The sequence below is a fragment of the Lycium ferocissimum genome, chromosome 4 (assembly GCF_029784015.1).
Source record: "Lycium ferocissimum isolate CSIRO_LF1 chromosome 4, AGI_CSIRO_Lferr_CH_V1, whole genome shotgun sequence".
Taxonomy (NCBI): Eukaryota; Viridiplantae; Streptophyta; class Magnoliopsida; order Solanales; family Solanaceae; genus Lycium; species Lycium ferocissimum.
In genome coordinates this window covers 31,287,189-31,301,179 of record NC_081345.1, presented here as the reverse complement: position 1 = coordinate 31,301,179, position 13,991 = coordinate 31,287,189, and the positions used below count along the sequence as shown (strand labels likewise).

The 13,991-nt window shown below is 35.8% G+C and overlaps 2 protein-coding genes across 5 annotated transcripts; one reads left to right on the top strand and one right to left on the bottom strand.

Moving 5' to 3' along the window:
- LOC132052279 (ABC transporter I family member 17-like) lies at positions 1-3,563 on the top strand. Of its 2 annotated transcripts, XM_059443751.1 has the most exons (5): positions 49-185; positions 281-418; positions 650-982; positions 2,646-2,833; positions 2,940-3,563. In XM_059443751.1, the coding sequence occupies exons 3-5, from the start codon at positions 679-681 to the stop codon at positions 3,192-3,194; spliced, it is 747 nt and encodes a 248-aa protein (XP_059299734.1). In that variant the 5' UTR covers positions 49-185; positions 281-418; positions 650-678; the 3' UTR covers positions 3,195-3,563. The 2 variants fall into 2 exon arrangements, with proteins under 2 accessions (XP_059299733.1, XP_059299734.1); XM_059443750.1 differs by lacking the exon at positions 281-418 and having other exon boundaries at positions 1-185.
- Positions 3,564-3,712: 149 nt separating this feature from the next.
- LOC132052278 (uncharacterized) lies at positions 3,713-13,397 on the bottom strand. 3 transcript variants are annotated; one of them, XR_009413970.1, is made up of 20 exons: positions 12,850-13,395; positions 11,133-11,387; positions 10,679-10,803; positions 10,401-10,445; positions 10,211-10,292; positions 10,051-10,119; positions 9,807-9,977; positions 9,619-9,684; positions 8,737-8,805; positions 8,272-8,442; positions 8,135-8,193; positions 7,883-8,053; positions 5,802-5,896; positions 5,566-5,663; positions 4,825-4,947; positions 4,694-4,742; positions 4,562-4,623; positions 4,337-4,398; positions 4,058-4,229; positions 3,713-3,983 (listed from the first exon to the last, which is right to left on the bottom strand). XR_009413970.1 is itself a non-coding variant. In XM_059443749.1 (19 exons), exons 1-19 carry the CDS (start codon positions 13,045-13,047, stop codon positions 4,169-4,171), a joined length of 2,010 nt encoding a protein of 669 aa, XP_059299732.1. In that variant the 5' UTR covers positions 13,048-13,397; the 3' UTR covers positions 3,713-4,168. The 3 variants fall into 3 exon arrangements, 2 of the variants coding, with proteins under 2 accessions (XP_059299732.1, XP_059299730.1); XM_059443749.1 differs by having other exon boundaries at positions 3,713-4,229; positions 5,802-5,875; positions 12,850-13,397; XM_059443747.1 differs by having other exon boundaries at positions 3,713-4,229.
- Positions 13,398-13,991: the final 594 nt, after the last annotated feature.

The following is a 13,991-nucleotide window of genomic DNA, read 5'->3' as shown; positions in this document are numbered from 1 at the left end:
ATATAACTCAAACAGACTATTTAGCTTCCTTTCATTTACTTCTAGTTTGCAGATAAATTGACAACTGAATTAATCTCAGCTTGATAACTCATATACCATGGAGATGTCACAAGTTTGGAGCAAAAGTAATCCTGATGGTTGTAGTCCTCAGCTCGATAGCTTACACTCCTTGGAGATTTCACAAGGTTCGTTGAAGCAAAACTCATCTTATCATCAGTATGATTCTAGTCCAATAATTTTTAAAAAGTTTTATTTATCCATTTCGTGATTATTTTTCCAGTTTTCCACCCTTGGTTACCTGATTTGGGTACCAACTAATTTGGGTTCGCGCCGAAAAGTTGCAGTTTGGAGGTAAAATACTTCCAAACAACGGTGATTTCATTCCCAGAATATGAGGCCTCTAGTTAAGGATCAAGGGGTATTACTACCCCCAGCACAACCTTTGGTTGTCATTTCATGATTCCCTTTTTCTATTTTGATAATAGTTGCGTCTCAACCAGCTTACATGCACATCAACTAATTCCCTGCCACCTCCTACGGTCCTACCATACTTTTAGTGTTCATCAAAATGCTTAACATGGGATTTTTTATTTTCTGCTGAGCTAGTCAAACTATTTTGTTGATGAATATTTTGAATGATGGTGAGCAGGAGAAAGAGGACATCTTCTAGCAGTGGAAATGACTGAAAATGGATTAAAGGGTGAAGCAGAAACAAAGATTCAGGTTAGGGGTCTGAACAAGGTATCAGATAAGGGAGATTTTATACTGAACAGTGTCAGTGTTGACATACCAAAAGGAATAATCATGGGGATCATAGGCCCCAGTGGTAGCGGAAAATCAACGTTTTTACGAGCACTAAACAGATTGTGGGAACCCCCTAAGAACACTGTTTTTTTGGATGGTGATGATATTTGTGATCTGGATGTACTCTGTCTTCGTCGTAAGGTTGGCATGCTATTCCAGCTTCCAGTTTTGTTTGAAGGTATGGTTACACTACTTCCAATAGAAATTTAGAATCCACTATGCTTTATTCAATTGCAATGCAAAATCAACTAGGACAGTATTTGTATTTTTTTCAACATAATATTGTACGGTCAACCAGAGGCGGATCCAGGATTTTAAGCTTGTGGGTTCCTAGTAAAATAAATTCATATGTCATAATAATCGAACAAATTACATGAAGGAGAGCTTAGCGAAGGAAAATTGGAAGTGGTTTGAGGCTTTATTTTTTTTTTTTTAAATCATATCACTCTCATTTCACAAGTTCAACCTATTTAAAAACAAAAATTTAATTTAAAATAAATAACTAAACCCAACAAATTAACTTCTAAAATAGAATATCGAAAACCAAAGAATTAGATAATGATATCAACTATCAACGCAGAGGGTGGGCTAGCAACATAGAAAATAAGCAATATAAGAGGAAATTAGAATGTGGAAGACAATAGAAAAATAGAAAATAAACACAAAATATAAGAGAGAAATAAACAAAAAGAGAATGTGGGAGAAGAACCTAGGGGAGTGGGCTGGAAGAAGAACCAAAACAATATTTTAACCTTAAAAACGGTGTCTAGCAGGAATCGATCCCATGCATAATGGGCGAAACGCAATTCTGGGGTCTCTTTCTTGACATTGGACCATCTTGCCATTTTAGTTGTGGTTCGCCTACCCAAAATACTTATCTGCTTATTATATTTTTTTCAATATGATTACAAGATCTACATTACGTTCCCTTTCTTGCAGTTGGACCATCTTGTCATTTTAGTTGTGGGTCGCCTATTCAAAATACTTATCTGCTTATTATATTTTTCAATATGGGAACCCACATCAGCCCCTGCAGATCCGCCCCTGTGGTCAACTTGCGTGCACTTCGATTCTTTCATCGAGTATTTGTTACTGTTCTAGAGGATAAAGTTAAATCATTTCCTTGGACTTAATATTGATAGTAAGTCAAAACGCCAACTATTAGTGAAATGTGAAAGAATCTGGTCATCCAACTTACAATCTATGCGTGGAGTGCTCCAGATGTTCTAAACCCCTTTGAAAATCCTTAAATAACGGATGAGGAACGAATGTATTTTCTCCAACACCTCCGGCCCGTGTAACATGATTCTAGGGATTACACGTGGATTTGATTTTTTTTCTTTTTTTCCTATTTTATATTAAAGAGAGAAGGCTCAACATGATTAGTGGGCCTTATAAGAGGGAGACAAACTAGGCTCAGTAGGCTATTGAGTAGGCCTGGAGCAATGTTAGTGGCTCGACGGGCCTAAATTAAGAGAGAGAGAGAGATGAGAAGCCCAGGGGAGCTCCATCAGTTGAGTTGAGAGAAAGATCAGAGCAATAGAACACGAAGAGGGAAATGGTTATGTGAGCAAGGTTACCAAAGTTTGGCTAGATTACCATGTGAAAGAATCTGAATATCCAACTCAAAACCTTAAGACTATGGGTGGAGTGATCAGGAAAATTATAAACCCCTTTGGAAACAGGCAAATATATTAACAGCAAACACAATGAAGCGACACTCACATATACCATATAGAAACAGCCATAAACTAGACAGTCTTGAGCTTGACCAATTTGAAAGATCATACTTTGTGGCTGATACAATCTCAATGGCTGATGCTTAATTAATGAATTTTTAGGTACAGTGGCAGATAATATACAATACGGGCCAAAATTAAAGGGAAATAAACTAAGTGACAACGAGGTTAACAAGTTGCTGACTCTAGCTGACCTGGACGCATCTTTCTTCAACAAGTCAGGCGGGGAACTATCTGTTGGTCAGGCACAAAGAGTTGCACTTGCTAGGACCTTAGCTAATGAACCAGAGGTGAGTGAAATACAAATATAAGTCTGCGTATGTTTTGCAAATTAAAGGAAACTTTAGTGAATCGACTGGAAAGAGGACTCTGACGTTTTATTCCATCTTTTCCAAGGTTCTGCTACTGGATGAGCCAACTAGTGCATTAGATCCAATATCAATAGAAAATATTGAGGACGTTCTTGTAAAGCTGAAGGAGGATCAGAAGATGACAATTGTGATAGTTTCTCATAGCATCAAGCAAATACAGAGAATAGCTGATGTAGTGTGCCTGCTTGTTGATGGGAAGATTGTAGAAATTATAAAGCCTGATCAACTCTCTGAAGCTAAGCATCCAATGGCACTAAAATTTCTTCAACTCAGCTCCTAGTGTTCTTCATGCGAAAAGTAAAATCAGGCAAAAATATAGTTGTAGCTGGTGGCCTGCCTATATAATCCCACTATTTATGAACGGTTATGTTATGTGCAGTTATCTTCTAGGTGACTTGATAATTAGTATATATATGTTAAACCCAATTAAGAACTAGTTAGCAACAAACCAAATGGGCGACGCACTTGACACTTCGCCTATTCAAAGTGTCTGAGCATACCTACTGAGTACTTAGTAAACCAATATGCACTTTTCTGTTGACCACAGTGCTTATCTGAGGCTTAGCAACTGAAACTACTTGTATAAATACATTTGATGTGTACATTTGCAGTAACAGTGCAAGAATGATGCGATTTCCTTCATACTTAATCATCTTCTCCTCCTTCAATTCCTGGTTCAGTTGGACGTATCATCTCTTGCTGTCTCTTAATTATACAAGTATGGAGTTGGATCATGAAGACCAGGATAACCAAGATCAAAAAACCAAGGATGGTGAGATAATAAGAAACAATGTCCCACTCGGTTTTAAGAACATTACACGCTATATAATAGATAGCTAAAATGACGTGCTAATTGAGGACTTCAATGTATTCAAGTAGAGTCAGATCCATCAATTCTTTTTTATTAAAAAGTATTTTAAGTTACAAAGACTACCACCCCCAACTACAATCTTTCCTATGCTGCAACAAAAAAAAAAAGAGCAAATTCTTGTTAAGGTTGTAAATAAATATATGAATCAATATCACTAAGTATTATATTCTCTAAACTTCAACATGTACACGAATCAGCCTAGCAAAACAAGAACAATAAGAAACAAGTGAAAAAGGAAAAATGAAAAAGAAAAAAAAAAAAAAACAACTTACCCTCTCCAAGAAACAAACTAATTGTACGGAGGAACAATTAACTATGATATCTCATTTACAAAGCCAGCTATCTCCTTCTACACTTTGATGTAGACTACACGCAAATTTATGTCACTTCGAGCTTCTATTTTCTGCTTTATATTTTTGAAGCTCTTCCTGTGCGCGCTCGAGCCTATATATCAAGGAAATAGAAGCTTCAAGACCAGTAGATATAATTGCCAAAATACACATGCAATATTCATAATATCAAATACACATGCAATATTAATATCATAATACCTCCACCGTAAATCAGCATTTTCACGATGTAAATCCTTCTCCCTCTCAAGAGCTGCCTCCAACTACGTAGAAAGAGAGAAGGATGTCATATAGTATGTCGGACCCCCCCACAAAAATGAAGAAACGAGAGAAATTACAAACAGTAATTACTGGTTTGAAATGCCAAAGTCACTAATATAGTTGAATGTGCAAAGGATGTCGCACAAGATTAGTACAAATCCGTACCAGTGATTTCTCTACTCCAGCTGAATTTGATGGAATGCATCCCGCATCCATTGCAAGGTTAACTGAACAGATCAAGTTAGACCTTTTATATGGATAAGAAAAACGAAATTCTAGAGGAAAATATTGCCGCACCTGTGGAGTCACCACGGGTCACTTGTCTCATTGCACTAAGAATACTCTCCTGTTAGAATAAAATCAGTTTTACAAAGTTTCTAAGCAGAACAGAAAATCTTAGCAAGTCATAATTCTAGATCCATTCTTACTCTTCCAATAATAGTTGCCTGTAAAGCGTTTTGCAACATTGGAAATATGGACTGGGAAGAAAGATTTGCCGGTGTAGGATCAGGTGGTAATGGTTGAGTGGCAGCCAGATTTTCGGGAGTCACCTGCATAATCCATAAATTCTTTTTGATAAATAAAATAAAAATGGAAAAAAAGAAAGAGAGAGGATAAGATCAGTGGTTTACTAGACTTCTAGAATTATCAACTTGGTTTATGTCTATAGTCCTTTATCTCTCTGTTTCTAATTCATCATACATTAACAAGCAATCTGCATGCTCTACCACTGCATTAATTACTCAATCCCAAAGCTCAAATTCCAAACTATTAAACAATTTGATGCAATGATAGTAAACAGCCCTGAAGAATGAATTAAATGTTACTATAATATCAGTGGAAATTTGTGAAGAGACATACTTGTCACTGATGAGAATGACATTAACTACTACAGAACTCAATGATATGCTTAAAACTTAAACTAGCAATGCAGTCCATATTAATGATGAGAACGATATTAGCCACTACAAAACTCAAGAGATTCTTGAATACTTCGAACATCCACTAAAGCAGAGACAGCAAATGACATTACATATCATCTCTGTTCACAAGCTAAGAAACTATTTATTAGAGAAAGAACAAATGACATAGAGAGATATTCACCAGTTTAAGGGATATTCAGCAATAGCATTATTACTAAGAATAAAAGTTAAGCGCTATATATTCACCTTTTCCACGTCAACATTCTCAGAGGTAACTTTAAATCGTCCCCTCTGCTGAACAACTTGATACTTAGTTTTCTCCTCAAAATCTTCACTGCTACCGGCTATATACAGTCTTTATTTAGCAAGCAAATATTAAACCGATAAACGCAAGAATATACTCAGATGAAAGTGTGTAATGTACTCAGATGAAAGTGTGTGTTCATAAGATCAATAATACATGCTGTATCATTATAACTTGCCTGAAGTTCTTGAATGTTTAATGGATGCTTCAGCTGGCAAATCATTCGCTGTTTGAGGAAAAGCCACATTGCAACTGGATACGTTTTGGGATGAACTTTTATCACTCAACACAGAAAAGAAAAGACAATTTTAAACACTGCAGAAAATGGTTGCTTATCAAACTAAAGAAATAGGCAATTACGCACATGGAAAATGACTTCAAGTAAAGGGAATTTAGAAATCAATGTACTCAATTTGTATACTAATAAGAATTTCGCAGTTCACAAAAGCATATCAAAATAAATCGACTAAAGAAAATTGTGAATAGATTGTCCCAGGCATTTCACCCTTTTACCTACTTAATTGCCTGAAAATCGGTAATTCAGTAAAGAAATTAGCTTTATCCAACGAAAATCAGTCGGGAAAGTATCTGAGTTTCAGTCTAACAAATGAAGACAATTTTAACTGAGAATTTTCTGATTCTTTAAGCGTTCAGTTCACCCAAATGGCCTCCGATTTGCTACCTATTCATTATAGAGGTAGATCAATAATTGGTAAAACATTCTTTTTCATTGTTCACAATATCCATAATTAGTTAGTATATCTCTAATTATGGAACATCAGTATGGAGATCTATCAGGAATCTTTGGCCTAGATTAGCACGGACTACTCGTTATGAGGTGGGTGCTGGTACTAAAATACTATTCTGGAAGGACTTATGGATTGGATAGGAAGCTTTGATGCAAGCTTTCCCTGATCTGGCTAATAGGTGCACTAACCTTGAGGTTACAGTGACTGATAGTTGGTCCCCTCAGGAGTCATCTGATGATTGGGAAGTAGGCAGGTTTGTGGAGCTATTGCAGGTGATTGATGGATTCAAAGACACTACTACAGAGGATGACACCATTAGATGGAAGCATGAGAAGGATGGCAAGTTCTCTGTGAGCAGAATTTATAGGTAGGAGGTTTCCAGGATGCATCATAACAAAATAGGTCCATGGAGGCAAGTATGGAAAAGTATGGCTCCTACTAAAGTTAAATGTTTTGCTTGGTTAGTAATAAGGAAAGCTTTCCTTACTCGTGCGATTCTACAGAAAAAGGGAATGCCATTTGTGTCCAGCTGCATGCTATGCAATGAGGCTAGAGAGACAAATTCTGTTTCTCCATTGCAAAGTCACATCTCAGCTTTGGTCTTTATTCCTCAGTCTAACAGAGACCAAATGGTCAATGCCAGAGCACAGAGCAGACTTGTTAAGTTGCTGGATTAGGAGAGAGGGAAGCAAGACACAGAAGAAGTGGCGGAGAATAATTCCACACTGTATCTGGTGGACTATCTGGAGGAAGAGAAATAGGACAAGCTTTGAAGATAGATTCAACAGCATTCTGAAAATCAAAGGGAGCTGCAATGCAACTTTCTACTTTTGGAGTAAAGAACATTGTATAGAAGATGCTGAACAGCTAGTAGATCTTTTAGGTTTACTGTAATTACTTACTTTCTTGCTTTAGCTTGTTACTACCTTTTTGGAGGTCTCCAGCATATCCTTAATGCTGAGGAATACAACATTACCAGTTTAAAAAAAAAAAACATGATATATACCTTTTTTGAGACACTTAATCACAAGGCTTGATGGTGTTAGAGCCTTAGAGGTGCTCGAGGCTCACAAGCATCACAAGGAGAAGGAGTTGGTAGTAAGACATTGTCGCAAAAGGGATATGAAATGTGGTAAGAAATCCACAAGCCAGGCATACACTGACTTTCCCAATGTTGGAGTGAGCAATTCGGAAAATATATTTTATTTCCTTATCCAACAAGGAATGGAAATTCAATAGTCACTTGCATCCTCTATTACCAAAATTAAGGCAGAGTACAACACCCTGCCGATTCAAATGTACTAGTATGAGAACAGAATCCCAGTCAAAGTATTCACTTGGAGCAACAAAGAGCTGATACTTAATAAGTCAAGAAAAAAAAAATGTTGAAGATAATAGATGCTACAGAACAAGGTTTAAAATTCACATGGAAAATGTTAGCATCCTTAGACAGGACATACACCACCTCGGCGAAATATTCAACAGGGTTTTGAGAAAATTAATATCATACCTTTGACAAGAATTTATGGGCATGCCCTCAAATGTTTCTGCATGAGTCCCTTGTTCACCTTTTCCTAGTAAATTCATCTCCTCATAGCATGGAGAAGAATTTTGTGAAATTTGAGCTTCATGGAACGAACTAGCAATGCTTAAATCATCATCAGACTTCTCAAATTTAGCTCTGAAAAGTATAAATTTGGTAGGTCCTTTGAATTAGGAAAAAACTTGATACAAGAGGGTGAGAGTCTCAACATAAGTTTACCTGCTACAAGCCATGGTGCGGTCGGCAGGCGAAGGAGGAGCAGATGCATTGTTATCATCCTGTTGAAAGATGTATTATTAGGAGGAGAAACCCAAAATTGCTCCCTATTATATAAAACCAAAGGGACATAGACATACAAATCCTGTAGCATCTGAACTTTGACTTCCAAAGGAGAATTGATGCTGAAGCTTTGGAAGTGTTAGAGAAGATAACTGATATTGAAGCCGGTTTCCTTGGTTCTCAAGCCCCGGCAGAGCATCTGTACTACCACCTTGGTCATTCTCACCAATAATTTCCTCATCTGGAATCTAAAAGTAAAAAAGGAAGAAAATAAAGGGTATTGTTCGCAAACTTGCATTCATTTCCCTTGCTTTTAGGAGAAAAAATCCACAATGGATAATCCAGATGTGAAATCGTCTTGTAGCAAGTTGCCAAGGTGAAAATTAACATTTAAAAGACTAAGACTAATATATGCTTGAGAAAACTCAACCACCCCTATGCCCTCTTCGCATTACATGCATTTCTCATCGGAAAATCAATGGATAAAGCACATATATGAAGATATTATTCGTACAACTGCAATAAAATATAGATTCAAATACCAAGGAAGCCTGTGCCTTCAAATCTTCAAGATTGAAGCTCCAGCCACTAATCCCACGTTTATATTCATTCTGCACATGATGTTGAAGCAGAGTAAGGTTCAATTTTACCTTAACTACAGGCCAGAAATAGAGAAAAATGGCAGGGAACAAATAAATTTTTAAGTTCGTTTCTTATCTGTGATTTTAAGCAAATTCTCCCTTGTTCCGGACATAGTTAAGTTCTTTTCTGTTTTACTCTCAGCTAGAAATTGTATTCTTACAATTACAAATCTCTGTCTGGGTTGAATTATCACATCCAAGTTCAGAAAGGCTTTTCCCATGAAGTGCCAATCCTAATATTCTCATGAAGCTTTTTGCTGGGAAAACAAAGGTGGGGTATTGTTTAAATACTTAGAAGTAAATCTATTGAAAATGGGTGGAAAATGATATTATTTTAGATATAAAACATACCAAAAGAATATGTAGGGCGAACTAAATATAATCCCTCAATATCTTTTCCCAGTAAACTGCCTGTAACCTGTTTTATGTCTAAGCCAAAAAGTATTGCCTAATATTCATCTGGTATATCAAATCTAAACAGCATAGATGAGATGCAGGAAAAATTAATTAAACTGCATTAACCCAGTGAGTTGTATGGGTTACCCACTTGTACTTCTGGAAGCACTTTAAATATAAAAGGAACCATCTTATAGACTAATGCTGGATACATACTCTAGAAAACGATGTGTATACCATACCATATATTATTACTCATGCACGGCTAATAATCCTTATGATTATAGAATCACAAATGCCAGTTGTAATATATCATATCATAGTATACATATATAAAACCATCAGAGTCTTCTACTAGTGATGTGGCTAAGGTTATGGCGCAGCAACCTGTGACATTTCTTCTTTCTGCCCATCTGGTATCTTCTTTTGTGCTAGCATGTCTTCTTCTTTTCTCTACAATTAAGAAAAGGTTTTTGTTACCATAGAAATACTGAGGCAATGTTGTCATCTAGATGGAACATATATGTCCTCAAAAATGAGGGAATTATGAATCTTATTGTGGAATGGCAACAGACCTTCAATTCTTTCATGCGATCACCAAGAGCTGGCAAGCCTTCCAACAATGTTCTTGCTATATAATCATTGGACCTAGCTTGTTTAAAGAAAGGATGCTTCAACAACTTTTTGGCTGAGGGCCTTTTTGAAGGATCTTTTACCAAGCAACTAGCAACCATTTGCCTAAAGGACTGAGAAGGAAAAAGGATTGCACAGATGTTAACAACATTATTGGAGGATAAACATTAATGGTTTGATAAATACCTTCGAGAACTTCCTGTCCCTCTCAGAATCAAGGCGTGGGGGGTCATTTTGCAATGTCATTAGCAACACCTGCGAAGTGAAAAATATGCAATGCGTTTGTGGTCAAAATTCAGAAAGGTTCCACAAGGAAAGGAAATATAGAATGTCACTGTCAGTGTACCTTCATTGGAGGGTATCTTGAGAAAGGAGCATGTCCATGAGCAAGCTCTAAAGCAGTTATGCCAAAAGACCAAATATCAGCTCTGTGGGGAACCATTGCAAAATATATATTTTTAAATAAAATACTTCCTATATACTGTATAAAGTCATAATTAGTAAAAGCAGAATACTAAAATACACAGAAATGTTACTTGCAATCGTAACCATGCAATTGCTCCATGACCTCCGGTGCCATCCTGTAAAAGAAATCTCAAATTATGGAGAAACAACAACTTGTACTTTGAATCAGAACTTATCAATAGTTTTAATGTCTAAGTTTCTGAATGTGCACATTGTAAACTCATATGTATTGCAACATATGTTCATTGTTATGTATAAACAAGCCAATGTTCACGCTTATCAACTATTATATACATTGCATAAGCTAAATAGAGAAAAAGACAGAAGCAATCTCTGGATTAAAGCATACCAACAAGGAGTTCCAACAAATGTATTCCGCAGACGCTGCCTGTCACCTGAATCAAACAAGTAGGCCGATACGCCAAAATCTCCCAACTTTATTCCACCATGTGAATCAATGAGAATATTTCCAGCCTACAATAGCCATAAAAGTATGGTGACTTCAAGTTCCAAATGTTCCAGAAAAGTTATCGTCCTGAACAACTTAGTTTGTCCTTTCTTATATTTGCATGAGATGTAAAACACAAAAGGTATCCTAAATATTCTTCTTTGATTCCATGTCCAAACTCCATAGAGATCCTCAAATGAGATTAATTAACAAGTTGCAATAGACGCCTTATGTAAAGCAGCACAAGAATTCTAACAATGAAACCTCATGCATGAAGATGTAATCTCATCAAATTCTCAAAAACCGGCTGCTGCAAAAAAAACTAATAATGGATTTTTGTAACAGCTGGACTTACTTTGACATCCCGATGAATATAGCCATGATCATGAAGGTATTCCAGACCCTTTAGTGTTTCACGTAAAACTGTCGCAATAACCACCTCTTTAAAACCATCTGGATAAGCAGCCTTCAGTATGTGGAGACAGGAACCTCCAGCCATGTAAGGCATGACAACCCATAGATTGTAATCAGAGACAAAGGAGCAATGTGATTTTAGAACATTGGGATGGTCAACTAGGACCATTATTTGTGCTTCCCGTGACACACAGCTCTGGATATAAATGTGAAAATGAATTCAACCAATTTGTTTCTTCATATAATCAAATTATCAGCAACCAGAACGCAAACAAACTGATAATATCTAGAAATCTAGCATTTTCGAGAAGTAAATATTTCATAAGATTATTCATCCAAAGATAAAGAAAATGCATCACATTCAATGCTCACATTTCACCAAGATGATAAGAACTCAAAAATTATAGATTGGCAAGCTAGGATTCACCTGGAAAAGCAAAGATCAAGGAGCTTGTTGAAGGTGATAATTGCAAAACAGAGAGTTTTTGATAGCACAACTTATTCTTCTAATCATGGTCTCAATAGTAACTAAGGCAAACATCTTCAAGGTGGGAACCTTACTTAGACCCTTCTACCAGGTATAGGATAAAAGTCATAAGCCTTATCAACCCCTTCTTTTGAAAAGCAAAAATTTCCGTCCCAATTTATGTGGCACTGTTTGACTTGACACAAAGTTCAAGGAAAAAAGGAAGACTTTTGAAATTTGTGATCTAAAACAAACCTCAAACATTTGTGTTGCTACAAATCATTTCATTAAGAATAAAAGGGGATTTTAAAGTCTAGTTATTTCTAATTATAGAAAGGTGACATTATTTTTGAGGCTGGCTAAAAAGGAAAGTATATCACATAAATTGGGACAGAGGGAGTACTATCTTGTAATAACTCAATGGAAAAGTTGAATATCCCTCCCACCATGGATATAAAACCTCTATGAATATTTATTTCAGCTATTTTCAGTACTGAAAACACAAGTTGCCAAAGCTCAGTAAAACTTCAGAACTCAAAGACTGCTTTTAGTTCGTCCATCCATAGGCACTTCAATGTGCAGCAATTAACATCTGAAATGTTGTGATCACACATAAAAAATAAACCAAACAAAAGACTAAAGTATTGTGGAGAATGAGCAATCCGACGTACATTAAAAAAAAAAAAAAAAAGAACTTTGTGACCGAGGTATTAAAAATACTACTAATAAGTAACAAGCATCCAGTACTTCATATTGTTTCCAACATTTAGAATTACTTTAATCAATTGTGACAATTAAGGCAATAAGTACATAAAAAAAGAGATAATGATCAAAAACACATCTGAATTATTATTTTTGTGGGAGTTTCACACCTCAACTATCAATTGTTCCATTTTTCTACCTGAATTACCACCATCTATATATTCAAACACACCTCAAACATCAGATGTGTTTTAATACATAGAATGGAATAGCTTGGGTGTTTGAACACGGAACATTCTGAGGTTCTTAACCCATTTCAATCGACACTGGCACACACCCTTAAAGTCATAAATAAAAAATGAAACTTGCTGACCAAGGCTTTAAAAAAAAAAAAAAAAGCGCACTGTACTTAACAAGCATCAAATACTTTATATTCTTTTCAACGTTGAGAATTAATGAATAGTGAGAATTGAGGCAAATAAGTAGGTACCAGATCACATTTATCACGTTCGAAATCAAGGATTTTGATAGCAACGATGTCATTGAGAGGAATACAAAGAGCACGATGAACCAATGCACTAACACCTTGCCCTATCTCCTCATAAAGTGTATACTGTTCCGATCCAATCGGATATATTGTTCTCTTTTCACTTGGCTTCTTTACTAACGTACCACTTTTCTTCTCCATTATTCAAACAAACAAACACTCTCTACGTCCTTCACCTATTCTACGTAAAAACAGAGAGTTGGACTCGATTGTATGTATAATGTTATTCAAAAAAGAAAGAATTACTTTTCAGTATGGTAATATTATGGAGAGAAAGGGAAGCTTAGAAGGGAATTGATTACTCTCTCATTAATTCTCGTGTGGGCGCGTGGGCGCGTGAGAGAGAGAAGAGGGTATTTGATCGGCGCTAGAACAGGGAAGGCGTTTGCATACATGAGTCCCGCCACCTGTGTTGTATATATATCCCGGTAAGTTAGGTACACACATTCCTTCTTAAGGTATAACTCTCCGTCAAAAGAGCTATTATACTCTATCTCTCAGTTTTCCATACCAATTTACTTTTTGGGGTTTATAGTTTAGTAGTTTCTACTTCTAAGTCCATATTTGCCCTTAAACCTTTTAATATTACTCCATCCGTCTCAAATTATCTGTTTACTCCATTTGTCTCAAATTATCTGTCATGATCACTAAAAATAGCCGTCTTAAATTACTTGTCATTTTAGACGTTTAAAGACGCAATTAGTATTTTTTCTGTTTTACTCTTTATTAGAATTTTGTCGTAAATGGAAATGACACATAAATAACTTAGACATAAATAAGGGTAAAACAGTCAATACCGCTCTTAATTAATATTTTTTAAGGGCCGTGCAAAATAAAAAGAGACAGATAATTTGAGACGGAGGGGTATGTGGTATATTTTTCTTTTTTAAATTAATCTTAAAAATATTTTATATTTATAAATAATTAACTTTTATATTCTCATTCTATTCTTAATTAGATGATTTATAAGTAAACAAATATTTAAGGATAGTTTTAGATCCATATATAGAAAGAATTCTTTTAAAATACCGCACATTTAAATTGGATGTAGGAAGTATGATTCTTCCTTTAAAAGTTTGCTTAAA

What these genes read in the sequence shown, in the direction of transcription:
- LOC132052279 (XM_059443750.1), top strand. Translation starts at nt 98, where the DNA reads ATGGAGATGTCACAAGTTTGGAGCAAAAGTAATCCTGATGGTTGTAGT. An exon ending in CTCCTTGGAGATTTCACAAG is followed by an intron (nt 186 to 649) that starts GTTCGTTGAAGC and finishes GATGGTGAGCAG; the next exon opens with GAGAAAGAGGACATCTTCTA. An exon ending in CCTTAGCTAATGAACCAGAG is followed by an intron (nt 2,834 to 2,939) that starts GTGAGTGAAATA and finishes ATCTTTTCCAAG; the next exon opens with GTTCTGCTACTGGATGAGCC.
- LOC132052278 (XM_059443747.1), bottom strand. Translation starts at nt 13,047, where the DNA reads ATGGAGAAGAAAAGTGGTACGTTAGTAAAGAAGCCAAGTGAAAAGAGA. An exon ending in AACGTGATAAATGTGATCTG is followed by an intron (nt 11,388 to 12,849) that starts GTACCTACTTAT and finishes ATTTATATCCAG; the next exon opens with AGCTGTGTGTCACGGGAAGC. An exon ending in GTTCAGATGCTACAGGATTT is followed by an intron (nt 8,194 to 8,271) that starts GTATGTCTATGT and finishes ATCTTTCAACAG; the next exon opens with GATGATAACAATGCATCTGC.